Source organism: Watersipora subatra, chromosome 9 (genome assembly GCF_963576615.1).
Source record: "Watersipora subatra chromosome 9, tzWatSuba1.1, whole genome shotgun sequence".
Lineage (NCBI taxonomy): Eukaryota > Metazoa > Bryozoa > Gymnolaemata > Cheilostomatida > Watersiporidae > Watersipora > Watersipora subatra.
In genome coordinates, this window is record NC_088716.1 from 11137472 (window position 1) to 11159207 (window position 21736).

Below are 21736 nucleotides of genomic sequence, written 5' to 3' on the forward strand. Positions count from 1 at the left end.
GCTGTCGTGGATGCTCCATGAACTATCAAGAAAGTTTGACAGCCGCAAACTTTCTCGACGCATCCGTGTTGTCTCTACGATGCCATCAATTACAATGCGCATAGTCGATGAATAATCGCCGAGCTGACAACTCCTACATATGATGATATAGTGTCGACCAGTCTTTGATTCAGAGGACTCAATAAGACATTGTAGCTCCCATCATGCACAGCTTCTGAAAGCTATGGGCTAGTTGAAAGTATCCTCAAAAGGTCAAGGATCTGCAGATGTTTGTTTCTAGGCTACAGTTTTCATAAGACTCCATCTTGTCTTCGTAGCGATTAGTTCATTTGCGTACATATTTTATTATCAGTTATATTATTCATTTGTTAATTATCAGTTATACAATGTTTTTATTTAACTTATTATTTTAGAACTGCTCCCGCTAGTGGACCCGGTCATGTCCTTGGTAAGCTGTGTGAAGATACAGTGACAGTAAAGGTAAGCTTTACATGGCATGGAAAGCTCGTTCATTCTCTACGTCATTGTCAGCTTGTTTTAAAGCACTGAACAGCCAATGTCTAACGTACAATCGTCTAAAGGAAGAGCCTATCTGATAATGTCTACAGCTAGTAGCAGACGACTAGCAGCATTGTTGTAACACCTGTAGTAAGCCATGCGTAATATCTGACACAAAACTGGGGAGACGTGTGTACCACTATGGCTCCCTAACTACATGACGATATCATCAGACGATGGCTCAAAACTTCCAGTCGATGAATATCATCGTTGGGATGATTCCTCGTGTTTGTGTCTCAAATGGTCGTACACTTGGGCTAATATTCTTAATGCATTTGTGGGCCAACTCATGATATGCAAAATGTTTATGTATTCTTGCTAGTTCTGTCACCTGCTAGTTCTGTCACCTGCTAGTTCTGTCACTTGCTAGTTCTGTAACCGGCTAGTTGTATTACCTGCTAGTTCTGTCATTTGTTAATTTTGTCACCTGCTAGTTGTGCTGCTTACTAGTTGTCTTGACTTCTAGTTCTAGCACTTGCTAGTAGTTCTAGCACTTACTAGTTCTAGCAATTGCTAGTCCTGTCATTTGCTAGACATGTCACTTGCTAGTCTTGTCACTTGCTAGTCATGTTACTTGCTAGTCTTGTCACTTGCTAGTCTTGTCACTTTCTAGTCTTGTCACCTGCTACTCTTGTCACTTGCTAGTCCAGTCACCTGCTAGTCCTGTCACCGGCTAGTTCGATCTCTAAGACTAATTCTTTACTTTGTGATTCTCCTTTTGTAATGAAGTTAATGCAAGCTCTGCCCTGCTTGGCAATTTGACTTTATTCGACTTTTATTTCCAATAAATATCATGGTATTGCAGTGTTGATAAGTGCAGGTTTAAATATATTTTGCATTTAATATTCTATAGCCTGCAGTGACCAAGGGAGAAGCCAACAAGTCGCAGAATGTTGTGATAGAGGTTTATGTGAGCGGAGAGCAGCAGGTTAGTGCCATTGCAAATTGTGGTTTGTTCTGTCTCTTCCTACACCTCATCTGAGTTATCTTCTCATACATAAATTTTTTTTTGCTTTAGTGCTACATAGATAATGATGCTCATTTTATTTTCTAAAAATGTTGTGAAGTTTTGCAGGATTTTTTATAATATTTATTTGATTATGAGATCTAACTACACTATGTTTGTAAAATCTGTCAAACTGAGCCATGTTCTCTCGCAAGTACCTGAACTAGTTCTTGTTTTCCCAGGTTTTATCAATTGTAGATTAATGGACCTCTGATGATTACCTATCAAGCAATAGTACTAGTGACCATGATGATTATTATTTTTAGCAGTAATAATAATGCCATAAACTTGAGTAACAGTGAAAACTTGGCTGACTTGGCTCAAAATGCTACTCACAGTAGTTGTGGAAGAAGTGGAGAAAAGCATCCAAGCTCATTCTGCAACACTGTGGAGCTTTTTTATAGCATCAACCGATGTAAAATGTTATGCTTATCAATTCGGTATCAGAATTTTATTCATAGACCTTGTAGTTGAAAAGTTGTGACAACCTATATATGCCATTGTTGAATATTACATTTTATCGAATATTTAATTATGTCCCGATAAAAAAATTATTTGGGTAGCAAAGGAGTTGAAGCCATACAAGTAGATCTTAAGCTACATCTACCCTAGGACACTTATGTATTCGCCTCGTCTAACTTTCGCATTTTCGCGTAGTCATCCTCATGCGAAAATTTCATGAACGAAACTAAACGATCATAAAAAACGAGCGAAAATGCGGAATTAAATAGCTTTGTTCATTGATAGTCCAAGAAACAAATGGCAGCAAGCGATCAAATTGCATTATCGATTTCGCCCAGACATTTTTACCTGCGGTTCACCATTACAAACTAGTCCCAAATTGAAAATTTTGTTCTTACTGGTGAACCGAACCTGAGGAATCTAATTATGTTTGTTCCACTGCATTTATTTTCACATCACTGTTTTCACACTCATCAGTGCTGCGAAATTAAGTTGCAGCGAAATTTTACTCTGTGTGCTACTCACGAAACTAAATACTAGCAAAACATAAGTGTCCTAGAGTAGACATTGTTTCTAAAAGCTATGCTCTGCTATAAATCATTGGGGAAAACTACTAAAAGTTATGATTAAGACAACTCCTATTTTTCCAAAAGCATATCAGTCAGTGAGTCAGAGTTTGCATCTTTTGGTCTAAAATATGCTCAGTTGATCTTTAGTCTACCAGCTTCACTGATTATTTTATTTCCTCTTATTGCATGTGGAAATGATGGAAGGTCACTTGGCTTATGTTTATCATAGAACATGGTGGTATTACGGATATTGCATATCTGTACATTGCTATAATTTATCTCTTGCAGGGAGAAGCCAAAAAGATACAGAATGTGAGAGTGATAAATAGGCAGGAGCCAGGAGTTGCGCTTTCAGGTGATGAAACCGACAGCCTGATTACTACCTTGCAGACGACAAGCGGTCTCGAGCTTTACTCATGCAATAAGTGTGATTTCACTACTGAAAGGAAATTCTACCTGCAGAAACATGTCAAAGTACACCATAGTAAGTACCGATGGAAATCTTCTATCATTCCTTCTTGTATACTAAAAGGTACTACTTTGTTTGCCAGTTTATCTTTCTGGGAGTTACAATTTACAGCTCCAAGAAGGTTTACATCATTTACAACTCTCAAGAAAAAATATGCTTAAGGTTGTTATATATTTATATATATTTATATCGTTGATAACTTTTTGTGTTTAAATACTGTTCACTTCATGATTCAGGAATCCTTGCTGGTACCAGTCGACAATCTGAGGCAATTTGTGGTATCATGGCAAGTAATTTTATCACTGGAAATTAATATCTTTCGAAATTGCAATAGTTCGGTTTAAAAGCCAGTCCTCCAGAACTGTCTATCTCCTTGTGGAGTCTAAATAGTTTTTGGTGTGCAGGTACCCCATAAAAATAAACTGGGTGTCTTGCTGCAACTTATTCTGTCAAATCTGTTCCGTTCACCTGGTTTACCGCGAGTATTACGCTAGTCAGGTTGTATCTCCGAACAGGCTGGTGGAACTTTTAAGATTCTTGTAAGATATGAGCTAGTTGTATAACTTCTAGTCAAACCTCTTCTATGCATCATAAGAATATAGAGATGGAATAGTAGTTAGCACTCAGGCTATCTCTCGTGGTCTCATAGAGTGCGTCAAGTTGTAGGAACATCTGAGGTACTCTCACTATGTTTCCCTCATGATTCAATATCCAGCAATCTTATTTAGTATTTTACATCTTAACTAACAGTATATTTAGTATTTAAATTTATATATTTTATATATAATGAGTCATTTCTTATTTAGACATTAAGGGGTGTAAAATCTCGGTTTTGAACGGCTTCATTTGACTGATTTCACCGCCAAAAGGGAAGTTTTTTGGCTTGTAACAATTCATTATGGAAAAGCTATTCAAGAGCTCATCTAGTTCAACTCTTTTAGCAAACAAGGAAATAGAGTTTTATTATGATTTCACCAAAAAATCTGTTACTTAATTGATAATATATGTTATTATGATATAATAGATAATATATCATGATCAATGAGATATCATGACATGCTCATTATTACAGTAATTCCAGCATGCTTATTGAGATAAGAGCATGTTGCTGTTGCTAAGCACTTGTACACAGACAGCCTGGTGTACTGTGAAAGATCATCAGCTGTAGTTACAATTACGGTTGATCAGTGCAGCTGTTGGACCGTTAGTCTACCAGTGCAGCTGTTGGACTGTTAGTCTACCAGTGCAGCTGTTGGATCGTTAGTCTACCATGTGGAAAATCATGAGTTCAAATCCCATACAATGAAATTTTTTTTTAAAGCTCCAACCCTGGCTGCAGACGGACATAGGTACAGTGTTACTAAGTGTTCGTCAACATGTGCTCATAAAAGATGGTAGCTCTTGTTATAGCAGAGGTTATAAGGGTAGATATCGGTAACAGACATTTTTATGTTTTTAAACAGCATATCTCCATTGTATGTGTTCCACATATGGCGAAGTAAAGCTGTAACGAGGCTTAGAAATCACTAGTCAAGTCCTCTTTACCCTATCAGCGGTCTCATTTTGAAGTTCAGCTTCTCTCACTCTATGAATGACCTTGCCAACTCTGTTGATTATTTGTCCATCGCAATAGACACTTGCCTCCACTGTCTATGGTGTGAATATGCTGTAGATGATCGGCCCCACATGTGTCTCCTGCCTGAATGTGGTTATAGTGCCCGTACCTTTTCCAACCTCAAGCGGCATCAGCTGACGCACTCAGATGAGAGAAAGTATCCATGTTCCCAGTGCGACCTCCGGTTCAAGCAGAAGATTCATTTAGACAAGCATATTAATTACATACACAAGGTACGCACATGGTCAGGCTTACACATTGTGGCCTGGTATATAGGTTGGAATCATTCAATTGATTTTACAATAGTAAGTAGCAGGAAAAGATAAGTACTGTGATGTAAGACCTCATATCGCTTTTCCTAGAATATAACCTTAATACTTACGACCACAAATTTAGGACACCGGAAATAATTCTTCAAACGTGGTGTTCATTAATCAAAGCTTTAGAGGGCAGACGAATCTAAAAGAAAAAAATAAAGAAATTACAAAAAGTTGTTCAAAATATATAAGCTCTGTCTACCTTTCTTAAATCTAAAATAATTATAAAAAACTTTTCTTTTTATTGAATATCTCTTTATTACTGTGTAATTTGTGCTCATGTAATAATCTCTCTTATTGTATAAGGAATTCTCATAAGCTTTTGAGTTTTGTGAATGAATTACAGCATTTTCTCATGGAATTATTTGTCACGACATACAATAAATCATTGTACAACTAAACGTTGCACAATGATTTATAATATAACACTGGCTAAGAATGAAGATGTACAACTAAAGGTTTGATTTTAAGTTAGCCATTAATAGTACCGGAATAACCCAGAAAAGAATTCATGTTTTGATATTAAAATGTTTTACCCATGAAATTGTTGGTCTTGTCTGATGATTGGTGATAATCTGATAGACAAATAGACCCCTTAAAGGTTGGCTTGCAACAAAGTTCACATTACAGTTATTTGGTATCAAAAGATTCACCATGTCTTACTCTGTTGTGTTGTAGGTGCAAAATATGTGGAAATGTGATTACAAGCTTTTAGAAGCTCAAAAACGAACAGAGTTAATCGTCGCCACCATGAAACTGCCGTAGAATATAAATTATTTGCGGTGTTTGGCAGAAAGTATGGGTCACATGATCAGATTACGACTAGACGATTAGTCCAGGCTGAAACAAAACTGTAAACTAGCGAGCGTCTATATTTGATACGGGGTCTTCGGTAAAACACGAAGTGTTTGTCATAAACTAGTGCTATGAGAAATTTTATATTGAACCTTTTATTGGCCTTTCGATTTACCTGAGAACATCACATGACAAAACAATAATCAAATGTAATGACTACGTCAGAGAAATAAACTGATTTCAATCTACGGCGGTTTTGTGATGGCTGCGATTAACTGTTCGTTTTTGAGCTTTTAAGAGCTTGTAATCACATTTCCACATATTTTCTACATCTTTTGGTCTAAAATATGCTCAGTTGATCTTTAGTCTGCCAGCACAATACAACAGAGTAAGACATGCTGAATCTTTTATACCAAATTACTGTAATGTGAATGTTGTTGCAAGTCAACCTTTAAGGAATGAATAGTTTTCTTATAGCTGGTTCTTAACTCTATGAATAATGACATCTTAAATCAGCCGTATTGTCTTTTAATCGGTAGTTTCTAGAATTGTAACATTAATCACACATTCTTGGTTGTTGATTGCGTCGCGTCTGTTGCTGCCAGGAGAAGAATGTCAAGTGCGACTTCTGCGACTACGTCTGCGCTAACCGCATCCCTGACCTCAAGCTGCACATGAAGAGACGTCACCTCAAAAATGACGCTGATGACCCACCGACCTATCTTGAGTGTGAAAAGTGTGGCTTTCTCGCTGCCTCAAGGAGAGACTTGAAGCAGCATTTTAAGTTCCACAAGCGCGGGCCGGAGTTGAAGCTCTTCTGCGAGCACTGTAGCTTCGTGACGGATGCCAAGAGTCGACTTGATCGACACGTAATGATCCACACAAAGGTAACGGGTGTGAGAGTAGATGATGCTTTTAGCGACATCAGCGGGTGGTTTGTTGAGATGTGTTTGTGATTGAGAAATTTCCCATCACAAGTTAGTTCTTTTAGATGCATTTTCTGTCCTTTTATGGGACGTGTTCATCAGTATACCTTTTAAGTTCGCTGGACGTAAAGCTCATGTGATCATGCTGTATATCAAATTATTATGTTGAACATGTAAGCTTTATGTACACACGTGTCTCTGTCTTCTAGAGTTACTTGTATCAGTAGAATGGCTCTTCTGAGTTTTCAGAATGTTCTAGATTGTTGCAAGATCCTATACGCATTGGAGTTGTCTATCTAATATTTACCAGATATGGCAATCTAAGCAGTAGTATATCTGCTGGTTTGTAAACATTTATGCATTCATAAATTAGGCATCTTTACACTTGGATTTGTCCATCTATGTTGACAGTGTTTTTCAATCAGTCAGGACTTGAGATCTGTAGTTATTGTAGGGTGCTTTTGAATTTGGTCACACGCATTTTAGAGGAGTGCATGTGGCCAAATGGCAAATATTAAAAAAAATGTCTTTAGTGAAGTAGGGTATATATCGGTAACAGTGCATCTTAGGTCGGTAAAACTTGCATAAAATGCATGCGCAACGGTCATACAAGGCACTTGCAACGCACAAACATTGTGGATACAACGCCGACACAAGTAATTAACAACGCATGCGCCACAACGTGACACTGTTAACACAAATGCACAAGCAACGCCATCACGCGGCACTTGCAACACACTACTGCAGCACATGCAATTTAGGAACAACGCAAAACAATCAGACAAACATGGCTCCAACGATGTGAGCGAGCTGGTCGGCGTGCATGCGCTGTCAGACTGTTGTATGTGTGTTGTGATAATAGTGTAAGCGCGTTTTATCCACAATGTTTGTGGGTTGCAAGTGCCTTGTATGTTTGTTGCGCATGCGTTGTATGCGCGTTGTACCGACCTAAGATGCACCGTTACCTATATATCTATATAGTGCTATACTAGCACTGAGCCCGGTGAAGCCTGGGATTTATTTCATTAACAATGAGATAGCCCTCATTTCTTTCAAGTGTTTATGCAGACTAACAGACAGACACAATGACAAAGTAGGGTTTATCAATATTCTGTATATGTAGATGCTTCTTTCAGGGATATGCGTCTGCTGTCGTCAGCACTCCATCGACCACCTGCGAATAAATCAGGAAAACATTTTTAACATACACATTGGCAAACATTTGGTTATCATAGCCTGAAAACGTTAGCACACAAGTATGAATAGAGATTTAGGGCTACGGCTACACATGCGCGTATCAACTGTCAAATGACCCAACTCAGTTATTGAATAACGACATGTACCCCGATTTAGGCAGCAAACTAATAGAAGAATAAATTTCTGTGTGTATATCTCAAAGTGTTCAGTATATTGTTTATGTAAGCTTTGGTACAGTTTCCCTAGCTTTTCTGTTTTATATTCAGTTTGTAGCTATTTTAGCTAGGTAGCTCTTTAGCAGCAACATGTGTGTCATGTCGAAAGTCAGTCTGAGAGAAGAGTCTAATAAAGGTGGGCAAAACCAACGAAAGTTGTCGTAGTTGTTTTAAAATTGAGAGGGTGTACCAATTCTAATTTAAGCCCACCCCGATGCATAGGCAAGCCAAAAAACACCTTCAATAGCCTCAATGGTTTGCAGGAAAAGCCCTATTCGTGCAGCCTGTGCGACTACAGGGCCTCACAAAAAGAGCATATTCGTCGACACCATCGTACACGGCACAAAGGAGAGGAAGGCTTCGAGGAGGATAATCTAGTTATAAAGGAGACAAGCTCTCCCTTGCCAGGTAGCTCTTTGATTTTGTTCACTCAGCCTGTTGACTTAAATTTATTAGTTGAAATATTCTAGTTTGTTGAGTGTTTGTTCTATTTCGTCTTTGTATTGAACGCAATTCACTTGCAGCACCTCTAGTCGTGAGGAAACACACAACGTCACGCAAAACATTGTGTGATGCAAGAAATTAATACACTGCGTGAGTGGACGATTCCAAGTATTTTGACTTGCGAAACATAAAACTGCCTTCATACAATATTTTATGTTATTCCTTTAGCATTGTACACCAGTGTTGGTTAAGGGTTGATATATAAGTGTTAGATCTAGCAGTTTTGAGTGTTGTACCCAAGTTCTGCTGTAATCTCCAGAGCGCCACAACCCCCTCATGTAATTGTGAAATGAGACAATATACTTTCACTAAAGTTTAAATTTCAGAGTTTTGGTAAAAATATAAGGCTCTATTACTAATCAGAAGTCATTTATTATTTCTAAAACAAATAAACTATATTACTGTATCAGGTTGTTTTTCAACAGTAAGGTAAATAGTTGAGTTAGCCACAAGCTAATTGTATGAGTTCTTTGTGAATAAAATTAATTTGTATTAACATGATTATGACGAGTTTAATATTTACAAAGACAAAAATAACATGGGTTGATTTACTGTTGATAATATATCAAGATGCTGCCAAGGCGTGTGGTGTAGTAATATTTTCACAAGTTTGTAATTTTAAAAATCTTGAACAAGTAGTCCTCATGTGGTCATACATAATCCTCGTGTGGTCATACGTAGTCCTCGTGTGGTCATACGTAGTCCTCGTGTGGTCATACGTAGTCCTCGTGTGGTCATACGTAGTCATCGTGTGGTCATACGTAGTCATCGTGTGGTCATACGTAGTCTTCGTGTGGTCATACGTAGTACTCGTGTGGTCATATGTAGTCCTTGTGTGGTCTGACCTTTAGGATGTAGCTATTCTTAGTTCAGTTTATCTTTTCAACTGATTCATTAGTCAGTGTTTGCTTGGTCATGTGTAGAGACATGGCTGTTTATACTTGCTCTACTTTTATGTCATTGGAAAACACATTTAAGGTAATATATATGCAGAGTGCTTGGAGTCTTTAGGTAAATATGCTAATAAACTCACTAGAGATGAATTGTAAATTTTTTGTCTTAAACCATAACTGTCACGAACAACTTTTATCGTATTTACTAGGTAAATCAGACACGCTGATTCCAATTTTGTAATCAAAATAAAGATTAGTCCACTAACTTTCAGAGTATTGAAGGCTTTTTTACAGCGTTTTAATATCGGTCTCGAAAACAACACAATCGGCATAACAAGCTCCGCCCATAAATACGTGGCGTAACCTAGCTTTTTAGGAACGGAAGTTAGGGATGTTTAGTCTGATATAGAATGATAGAGATGGGTGCCTTCTAATCCATTATTATCTAAATTCAGCCTTAAAAATAATATCAGTCTTTTCTGAAAGGTAGATGAGCTATTTAACATTGCATATTTAAAAAAGCGCGATAACAACGCTAGCTTGTGATAAAACTGCGCTTTTTGAGCTCATTTTTCTCGGCGTCTAGCCCATTTAAACGTCATGTAACAAGCTACGAGCAATTTTAAATAGTTTATATACCTTTCATAAAAAACTTAAATTATTTTACAGGCTGGATTTAGATAATAATTGGTTTTAAGCATAGAGTTATCTCCCCCTAGAGTGATAACTACACGAGCGTTTCCGGTGCCAACAAGGAGCGTTTAGGCCACGCCTCTTTTTTGTGCTAGTCAGTCGTAGTGATTGACTAGATCAATAACGTCAGCCATGAGAAGGGTTAAACAAGGATCATGAATTCCAGTTGAGATAGTAATTAATGCTCATATTAAAGAAATGATGATTATAGTTTATTACTCTAATATATGCTTATTATTTAAAGCAATTCAATACCTACCAGGGATTGCTAAACATATTATGGAAATGTTTACTTTTTCATTTCCATAAACATAAATATTTCCATAATTTTAGGGAAATGGATATGGAAATTTTATTTTACATATGGAAATGGTATGAAAATGGAAATAATATGGAAATGAATTATGGAAATGCTATGGAAATGGAATTAATATGGAAATGAATTATGGAATTTTTTGGAAATGGAAACAATATGGAAATGAATTACCGGTATGGAAATGGAAATAATATGGAAATGGAAATAATATGGAAATGAATTATGGAAATGGAATTAATATGGAAATGAATTATGGAAATGGAAATAACATGGAAATAATATGGAAATGAATTATGGAAATGGAATTAATATGGAAATGAATTATGGAACTTTTATGGAAATGGAAATGAATTATGGAAATGGAAATAATATGGAAATGGAAATACAATGGAAATGAAGTAGGGAAATGGAATTAATATGGAAATGAATTATGGAAATAGAAATAATATGGAAATGGAAATAATATGGAAATGAGTTATGGAAATGGAATTAATATGGAAATGAATTATGGAAATGGAAATAATATGGAAATGGAAATAATATGGAAATGGAAATAATATGGAAATGGAGTTAACATGGAAATGAATTATGGAACTTTTATGGAAATGGAAATAATATGGAAATGAATTATGGAAATGTTATGGAAATAATATGGAAATGAAGTAGGGAAATGTTATGGAAATAGAAATAATATGGAAATGAATTATGAAAATGGAAATAATATGGAAATGAATTATGAAAATGGAAATTGTGACATACACGTAATCCCTGATACCTACATGACTTGCCAAGGCACTGAATAGATAGTGAGTGAAAGTGAAGGTAACGCAAGCAGTTACTCATAGATAACATACATAGTCATACTGGGGTTGTATTACATTGGTGTGATGGGAAGCTAATCAACTGCCATCAACTATGCGCTGTACTACCCGGTGTTGCCCGAGTAATAAAAAAGTATTTGGACAGAAAATTTATTTTTATATAACATTTACTATTCTAACTTTTAAACTTCATATCATGAGAAAATATTTTTAAGCAGTTTAAATGAATTAAGAGGAAAAAGAAAACAACTCTAAAGGTTTGCAAGCTTTTTCAAACTACAACTTTTAAATTTCATATCATGAAAGAAGTGTTATGTTGAAATAAATTAGGAAAAAAAATAAAACTGTAAATGTGCTTAAATGTAAAATAATTAGCAAGTAATGGCTAAATATAACCTGTTTAGCTATGATTACAATGAAAAATTATTTAATAAATAAGGTAATAAAAAAGTCTATTTTATTTTTATATAATTATAGTTAGTAGAATTAAGTATAATTAATTTTTATTTAACATATAACAACATTTACCACTTTAACTTTCAAACTACATATTATGAAAAGTGTTTTGTGTAATTGAAATAAATGAAGAGAAGAGAGAAAATAAAAACAACTGTAAATGTTTTCAAGCTTTTTCAAACAGCTACCACATTTAAACTTCATATCATGAGAGAAGTTTTCTGTTAAAATGAATTAAGAAGAAAAATGAAACTGCAAATGTGTTTAAATGTAAAATAATTAGCAAGTAATGCTAAATATAATCTGTTTAGCTATTACAATAAAAAATTATTGTAATCATAGCTAATTTTTATTACTTTATTTAATAAATAAAGTAATAAAAAGTCTATTTTATTTTTAAATAATTATAATTTAGTATAATTAAGTATAATTTATTTTTATCTAACATATAACAACACTTGCCACTCTCACTTTCAAACTTTTTGCTTGCTTACATCAAGCAAAGATGTCCACTAACTAGTGGACATCTTTGCTTCAAGCTAGTCTATGTATTTGATTGATATGTATTGAAATCTAAGATTACATGCAAGGGCTGTTTGTGAACTGAGGTGACAATGAATCACTCTATCACCATACAATGTCAATACTTTCAGTTGATGGCAGTCGATTAGCTTCCCATCACACCAATGTAATACAACCCCGGTATGGCTATCTATCTTATCTATAAATAACCAATGATATACAGCCCCTCATGTGTGGGGGCTGTATATCATTGGAGTAACTGATTGCATTAACTCACTTAACACCATCTATTCAGTGCCTTTGCAATGCATGTAGGTATTGAATTGCTTTAAATAATAAGCATATATTACAGTAATAAACTATAATCATCATTTCTTTAATATGAGCAATAATTACTATCTTAACTGGAAATTCAAGATCATTTTCATGGCTGACGTTATTGTTCTGTCGATCACTACGATTGACTAGCACAAAAAATGGGCGTGGCCTAAACGTTCCTTGTTGGCACCGGAAACGCTCGTGTTGTTGAATGCAGTTATCACTCTAGGGGGAGATAACTCTATGGTTTTAAGACACCCATCTCTATTATTCTAAATCGGACTAAACATTCCAAACTTCCGTTTCTGAAAAAGCTAGGTTTCGTCACATATTTATGGGCGGAGCTTGTAATGCTGACTGTGGTGTTTTCGAAACGAATATTGAAACGCTTTAAAAAAGCCTAAATGACTTTGAAGGTTAGTGGACTAATCTTTATTTTGAGTACAAAATCGGAATTAGCGTGTCTGATTTACCTAGTAAATACGATAAAAGTTGTTCGTGACAGTTATGGTTTAAATATTGAAACAAAATATGCAAGAATGAGGCAATGTCATTTAGACATATTCTGTAATTGGAAATATTTCTGCTCATGTTGATGATCCATGAAACCCCAAAATAAAAGTCTGCTGCAACATTCTCAGAAATTGAGTGAAAAGTTAAACATGTGAAATAACTAATGTTAATACAAAACCGAATACAACTGATGATTTTTTGCGAAATTATCGAAAGGGAAAAACTGATATTAAAACGAATTACAACAGGGTAAGCATGCAGCTCACAGATTGTAGATATGGGTAAACGATGGTTGGTGATGGATTTGACCATAATCGAGCCATGTATAGTTTTTAAACATTCTTTCTTGGTTCTGACATGACTGATTCTGGCATAGAAAAATGGTACAATTATGATTCAAAAGTCTCTCACACCCTCACTCACACTTGGCAGACGAAACCTAAAACTTCTGCCAAACCACTCACTGGTGGAACAGGGTTCTTGTTTTTATTATTATCTTGCTGCTAGTTTGATATCAAGGATGCAGGGAATAAAAGATTGTGGTTTACTTACAGTGTTATTACTAGCATCACATCCCATGTTGCTCTTTCACTCGTCTGTAACCTTTACAGACGTATCTGAACCACAGCCGCCAGCCAACAATGTCCCTCAGCTTTCCCCACAACTGGAGGGTCAGAGTATCACTGAGTGTGTGATTGAGAGCGCTTCTGATGCCCCTGATTCTCCCAATGCTGCCAAGTCAGATGATGCTCCAGTCTTGGATACAGTGGCTGCTAGCTCTGCGCCTTTGTCTGAGAAGAAAGTGAGCAAATATCAGCCACCCGACTATTCGGAGAAACCCAAGGTAGCCTATTCATTGCACCCAGCGTTATAGATTAGAGATTGACTCGCATGAGCTGCGTCTTTTCTGTAGTTTGTCTTTTCTTTAATAGTTTCAAGGAATAGGCATAAGACTGCAGCAAATACTGAGTTTACTAAGAATGGCTGTCCATAATTTCGGTTACATCAATAGTCATTGAACCTTTTCTCCGCCAAATTCTATTGCTTCTCATAGAATGAATTTTTGCAGAGAAGTTTTCGGCTGACGTGCACTCAGTATTTGTGCTGTAAAATCTAGAGTTTTTGTCAAAGATCTGTAATTTTTTGAAAGTAGTTTTTCTGTAGTTTTTTGAAATCAGCAGAAAATTCTACACAAGTATTTGTGTAAATCGGCTTACGGACGGAAACCACGTTTGATTTTCTCTTGTAAAGTAAAACCAGCTCCAAAAGTAAAATGGCTTTGTTTTGACCAAAAGGCAGACTCCATTCTCTGATTTAGAGGTATATGGTTATCAGAGATATCTGAGACCCAACATTGAAGGATTTCACTAGCATGAGCTTTAGGAATACATACGGGTCGCTGTTTACAATTGTTTTTATCCATCTTTAACCAAAGCTCAGACAATTTGGAGACTGCGATTTTATGTTTTGAATTCTATCTAAAAAGAAAACTGCCTGCTTCGTTTGGTTTTGGTAAAATGGTAACACAATATCTTAAGTTTATTGCAGCAAAATTTTGGGTGGATCTGTTAGTTCTTTGATCAGCAATGAATGTTTTTGTATAGGTACTAAGGCTAGCTATAATTGTACCCACATACTGTCAGAATGAATAATATACGTGAGGTGTTTGAATGGCGTTCTGTAGTGAACGAGTTCAGGTTGTGTTGGCAAGTGTTCATCAGCGGTCATCAGTGTTAATTATCTGCAAGTTGTAATTTATCAGGAAATTAACAAAGACAAGCCGACCCTTTAATATTTTTAAGCGAGGAGATGAGTTGAATAATTTGTTAGATGTTTTTATATTAGATCTGCGGTAGTTATAATGTCTGGTAGAGACCAGGGTTGGTAATAGTTTTAGTTCCAAAAGTGATGTATTATTCATTTGTTATTAATAATTAGATTATTAATAATTAATTAATAATAATTAATAATATAATTACAGTGAATTCACAGTATTAATTGTATCATTACCCAATCAACTTTTCCTTTAATCGCAGCGAAGCAGACTTAATTTAGCTATTACTTGCTAATTATTTCACATTTACATTTAAACACTTGTATACTGGTTCTATTTTGTTTCTTAATTTATTTGACCAAAACACAAAACATGTTTCTCATGATATGAAGTTTTAAAAGTTACAGTTGTTTGACAAAGTTTGAAAATCTTTACAGTTGTTTTATTTTTTCTCTTAAATTATTTAAACTGCACAAAACCCTTTCCTCATGATATGGAGTTTGAAAGTTAGAATGGTAACTGCTGTTATATGTTAAATAAAGATAATCTTTCTGTGCGAAGATTTTTATTACCCAGGCATTCATCTAGTTACAGTTAATTCACAGTTGTTATTCAAAGTGCAGACCTTTTTGTGCTTGATAAAGTTTTCCAACTAAGATTGACCATTCAGATTATGGTCATTGGAGGGTATCAGAACTATGTACTGTATTGTTCAAATCATCAAAATGATTCATTTGTTGATAAAGATGTGTACAGTTTAAACTATTAGAGCGACCCAATCTAGCAGTGGCCATTTTTCAGGTACATAGTAATATGTAATGTAGTAGATAAGACCATTACATTGCAAAGCCTTTTACATACATTGTAGTAAAAAGATTATTTGCTTCCGGTCGTGTTTATTGTTGGTAATTTATAGTATACAATACGGCCTCGGTAATCAGTTGCTATCTCATTACTGAGGTAGTATGACCAAAAACTAGCTACCATTTGGTAGCTAGTTCTCTAGCTACCAAATGCATATTGATTTTAACTATATTAGTTTAAATCTGCTCTAAACAGAGCTGGAAAGTTTGCACTGCATCTCTAAGGTTTATAGAAAATTTCAGAACGATAATTGTTGCTTAGTCAGACTTAAACTTTCAACAATCTCAAAATATGAATTATTCAGTGTGTGATGGAAATTCCAAACGATTCTTTGTCGTCGCATACAAATTGATTTTTAACATGTCTAAAATTTTTATTGTTCATAAAAAGCAGTAAAAATTCTGGTAGGAAATATAACATAAAACATATAATTATTATATTAACATATTATTGATTAACTATAAAATATATGAGTTTTGTAGGTTTAACTGTATTGATACAAATTAATGCTGGAAGCTTTGTTTTTTCTTCTGTAAAAACTGCTGTTTGCAGTCATTCGCCTGCACGCACTGCACGATGAGGTTTGTGCGGTTGCTTTCGCTCTACAAGCACCTGCACACACAGCACTCTGACCTGCTACCATCAACAATTGATGAGAAGTTGACATGTGTCGTCTGCGAGTTCAGGGCTCAGTCCCACAAGGCCCTACTTGTGCACATGCGCAAGCACAGCGCACGGGAAGCTAATGAGGAGGAAGACCCAGGCAAGGCTGTTATTTTCCACAATCTACTGTACAACCTCTATTTGAGTGCATGGTGCTGTATTTTGTCAACTCTTCCACTATGGTGGCGTTCAAATAGAGGGTGACGTGGTGTTTTTCGACCGGTTGATCAAATTTTAAGAAGATCAATTTAGCCCTTTTGCGGGGAGGTGATGCTAAGGTCGCTCATGTTTTAAATTCTCCCTAGCAGAGCGACATGTAGGCTGTCGATGTCAGCATTTTTGCTAACTGGTTCTTCATATATGTCAAAGTATCAGACCGTATGTCAATTATCGTGAATTAAGGAACTGCTTTGAGTAAAACATATAAGACTGATACAATTAGAGTTTATTTCGAGGGTGTTGCTTTCCAAGTTTAAGGAAAAAACTAAAAAACTTTGCAGTTGGCAAACGTACTTCAATACGCCGTAACAATGGCTGCCATACATCGTAAGCTGTTACTGAAGAGTATTCTCATCGTCTATCTAAACTTTTTTAAATCTTCATATCAGATTGTAAACTACCGTATAGATGAATCTGAAAACAGTGGAACAGATTTAGACCTTAAGGATTTCTAATCAGAGTATAGTTCTGATGATTGTGGCGGTCGATCTTCTCAGGTACACCATCACTGAAACCATGGCCTAGCCTAGCCATAGCCTCCATTGCAATTTGTAAGGGCTTTCAGTTTTTTATTTCATCCTAAATTTGAAGGCATACTCTTATTTTATAACTATATTTAACAATGTTGCATAAAAACTCATTGCACTAATTGGTATGTTTGCTACAGTTTGCAGTCAAAATGGGCTTTTTATGTTCTACAGAAAAGGGTTTATGAGTGTTGATCCATCATAAGCAGAGGTTAAGTAACCGCAATGATGCTATCAAATGATATGCTTTAAATCTGCAAATTTATAAGTTATGTAATAATATCTCTAGTGCTACAAATATATATTTAAGAACAAGTGAGATTTATAATACATGCAGAAACCAAAATTAGCATTTTTGAAACAAATATACCTGCATCGTCTGCTCGGCTAGTTGCGGTATGATTTTTGCTATCATTTGGAAAATCCAAACCCCCTATTTGGAATCATTTTGCTATCTGTTAGGAACTATTTCATTTTCTGGCTGTTCAATACCTTCCACAATGAGTTTGAAATGACTTAGATTCAAACAGAAGCAACGAAAAAATTAATTGCTATTGATGTAACCGAGTCATTATTAGTATTACTTTTGTGGACACTTTTCTACTGATCATTTACTATTATGGGTTTGTAAAGATCAAAGAGTGTCAAAGTGGCGGTCAAATGGAGGTGATGTTCAATTAAAGGGTGGCGCTCAAATAGAGGTTGAACGGTATTCTTTATTAAGGTTAGTGCCAGCTGTACAACATATATGTTCACCCTCTTCATGTCTATGCATTCTACTCTCATGCTCTCTTTGTATTCTGCTCTTTACAGGCTCAATTATTCATCTCTATATATATATTCCTACTGCATACGTTCAATCTCTATTTGTTATGTTCAGTAGACGTCCTCTCTATGTCTATGTGTTCAACTAATTACTAGCTCAATATTTGTCAATCTGCTCAGTACGCGCTCTTCATGTCTATGTGTTACACTCACGATATGCTCTTTCTATGATGTTGATGTATTGTACTCTTTATAGGCTCTCTGTATGTCTGTGTACTGTGCAAGTATATGAATAACAAAAGAAGGAACCTGTACCAGCACCTGAAGAAGAAGCATAAGATCAGTATGATGGTGAGGAAGGATGGGACAGTCTCTTGCGTCGTCGAACCAAACGCTGACGTCACTGTCATCTCTTCCTCTCCAGGTAGGCTACATGATAAACTTCCTTGTGAGATACCTATTTAAATATTGACTGTGAAAGAATCCTTCATATCACGTATGCCTGTTATTTGTTTCATTTATCTGATAGTGCTTTCAGTAGAATCTTACCAACTTTTACAAAGGAGCAGAGTCTGTGAATATCATGTTACCTAATCTATATATCATAGTGGTATTACTATGGTAGCTTCATAGCTTGTCTACGTATATGATTGCGCTAGCTAATTTTTCAATGTCCTGTAAACATGTTTATAAAGCATTCAATGAGTCTGAACCAACTGTATTTTTTTAACCACCCAAATCACACCAATAACTTAACTGCCTTCGCGCCTGTCAAGAAAAACTTGACTACACTGAAAGTGGTTGTTGCTGGTTGACTGTAGGTCAGCAGGTCACTGAGGTGGTGAAGGTCTCCGAGGAAGCAGAGGTTGCTCAGCCAAAGTCTGACAAAGTTGTCAACTTGCTTGGACCTGATTCTAACAGAGTTGTCAACTTGCTTGACCTTGCGAACTCTCTGACCCACAAGCACGATATTGGTCAACTCTTACAAAAAGGTAAGCAAAGTTACTCTACTCTCTTTTGTAGCTTTTTCAATGTCTCGTTGGACTGATGGGCTTTCCTTCTTGTAGCAAACTGTAACGAGCGACCTTGCCCTCATTCTACTACATTTTGTAAGGTAGCAGCTGTATTAGTGAAGTTGTCTTCTCACCCTGTGAGAAGACAAATTCACTGACACTGTCACTCAGCACTAAGATTAAATTAACTCAGTCATTACAATAATTCCTCTTCAAATGTCGGTACACATTGTATCACAGTATATCAGTAGTAATCACCCAATGCATCAGCTTTTGTCTGTGATAACAATGTTCACACTATCACAAACCCATGACATAGTGTACTAATTTTTCACGAAGAAACCTTCTTGTTTTCGTGTGCTTGAATCAAATACTAGTCTTGCAGCAACTATCATGTAAGGATATACGGGTCAGGCAATCTGTGACAGCCTATCACCGTCAGCGGTGCATAACGCGCAGACTGTTGTGGGCGCACTGCATCCATTATTGGGAAAGTTTGACATCTGCATTGTTTTCTGACATGCCGGTGTTTTTCTTGGTGATGCCATCGTTAGCGCATTAACGTCGTTTGCGAATAATTGCCAAGAGTGTGACCCCAACATAAGGCGATACAGTGTGTACCAGTCTATAATGTAGTTTTCTAGACCAAGTTATCATTTTTAAGAGTTATACTTCCTGAGAGATTCCAAATAGACAATTCCAAATTTGCTCTTTTGTGAATGCATGATAACCTTTGGCAAACCGCTATTAAAACTGAAGATGAATCTGTTTACGATTACAACATTTGCGACTGTCTGTCACCTGCTCTGTTTATGGGGTTTGGCTGGAGCTATCGCTATGGAGTGTCTTAACTACGCTTCCGCCCTATCATTATAGAACTCGATAGTGGCAACTCTGAACAGGCAGCAGCTGAGGCTATCGTAGACCTAGCTACGCAGAGTGTAGTCATTGAGGAGGAGGTGGAGAGTCCCATACCATCAACAGCAATTCTTGAGTCAGATGAAAATGGCCAAGGACAGCTGCAGGTCTCTGAGCAGCAGCTACACTCCTTGTCCAGTGGTGACTTCATCGAAATTGATGGACAGACTTATAAGGTAATTACTGCCCTTTTCTCCCTCTGCCTTTATTTCCTGCTGGTGGTGATCACGAGTTGGCCAGCTCATAGTGTGAGGCATATCTGTCATATGCTTGGTATTGTCTGAAAGAAAAAGTTTTATCACATGTACTCTTGAAAGTTTCATGCATTATTAGCTAGTTTGGCTGTTTCATGCATTACATTGCTCTAAGCATTACATTCCCTTCGTTTGTATAGATTTATTTCAAATTTTTGCATTTTTAACTTGAAGATGATTGTTATCCTATCAATCTATAAGATTTTTAGCTAGTTGCAGCGTCATTTGCCAACTACTGGTATAGTGGCGAGCATGAGCCTGCACTGAGTTGACAAGTTAGTAGGAGTAAAACTAGTTGAATTTTTGGTGTTGAGTAGAAACTGAAATGATTTATTATCAGGTGGAGACAAAAGGAGACTCGGTAACTGCGGTGCTCTGTGAGCAAGAAGCAGGTGGTACTTCTTCCTACTTGTCAACCACAAATGACATTCCAAACAAGGAATATTCACAGCCAGATGAAGTCGTAGTTGCCATGCCTAACATCACATAAGTCTTGTTCTTCTAAAATTTGACTGTGCAAATTGTTTCTGCTATTTATATTGTTGTTTATTTTGCATTAAAATACATTTGTTAGTATAATTGACTTGGCTTACATCACTTACTTAAGATGGAATACAAGTTTTTTGGAGTCGTCTAAGAACGCAATATCTTTTAGCTTTTAAAGTTTGGTGTAATTCCTGTTTTCCACTGTTTGTATAGATTAAATACCCACCGACTTAAATTCAGTGTTTACTCGATAGCGATTTGATTAGACAACTCCTCTACGATTTGAGTGTTTTCGAAAAAACAAAAATGCTATCGTTCATTGCATTACTGCAATAAATTGGACATGTCCATAGTAAAAAACCAATCAAAAATTTGCTTTTTAACTAAATTTATTTAAATTTGTTTTAAATAAGAAAGGTTAACGTTATGAATTCAAAGATATTTTAATATGAGTTTGAGGCTATGTTGCAGTTTTAGCTTGAAAACTGAACTATTATTATGGTATAAAAACATTAAAATGCTGTACATAGTGAGGCCTGAATAGAAATTATCTCCTCGTGCAATTTTGTATCATTTACAAAATGTAGCCTCATAGATCTGAATAAGTGCAATATACATATATTTATTTATCAGAATGTTTCCATGAACAATTGGTTAAGTATAAAGGAGTTGTCTCATTCTGCCTTTCAGCATTCACTCTAGGATATATTTTGTCTCATTATTGGTGTTATTAGTTATTAGAGAATCTCTGGCCAAAGACTGTTGACTGGCCAATGTGGACTGTAGTTCTTATAAGAGTACAGGTTACAAATAGGTTCCACAAGCTGTCAGTCAATTCGAAAAAATCACTATCATTAAAGCTGCAGGTTTTCTAGTTGGTAACAAAACAGTGCTAAGCATTCAATCTTCAATTCTAAAACCTGGAAGATAAGACGTCACCAAATGGCCAGCAAAGCTGCTGCATTCTGAATTTACTTTAACTTGCAGTATAGAGTTATTTTCTCAGAGCAAATGACTCCCAGATTTAAGCGTCTAACTCATGAGTTGAGTGAATTAAAGCTCATCACAAAAATTCGATTGTTGGATTA

General features: G+C 36.0%; 1 protein-coding gene across 1 annotated transcript in view; it reads left to right on the forward strand.

Moving 5' to 3' along the window:
• LOC137403941 (uncharacterized) overlaps positions 1-20745 on the forward strand; it is a 33377-nt gene extending 12632 nt beyond the window's left edge. Inside the window, exons 8-19 of the mRNA XM_068090068.1 lie at positions 414-480; positions 1412-1486; positions 2884-3079; positions 4737-4912; positions 6397-6678; positions 8393-8537; positions 13777-14009; positions 16356-16566; positions 18234-18401; positions 18799-18969; positions 19867-20084; positions 20503-20745. Coding sequence (XP_067946169.1) covers positions 414-480; positions 1412-1486; positions 2884-3079; positions 4737-4912; positions 6397-6678; positions 8393-8537; positions 13777-14009; positions 16356-16566; positions 18234-18401; positions 18799-18969; positions 19867-20084; positions 20503-20652 — 2092 coding nt within the window. The 3' untranslated portion in view covers positions 20653-20745. The remainder of the gene's footprint in view (positions 1-413; positions 481-1411; positions 1487-2883; positions 3080-4736; positions 4913-6396; positions 6679-8392; positions 8538-13776; positions 14010-16355; positions 16567-18233; positions 18402-18798; positions 18970-19866; positions 20085-20502) is intronic.
• Positions 20746-21736: the final 991 nt, after the last annotated feature.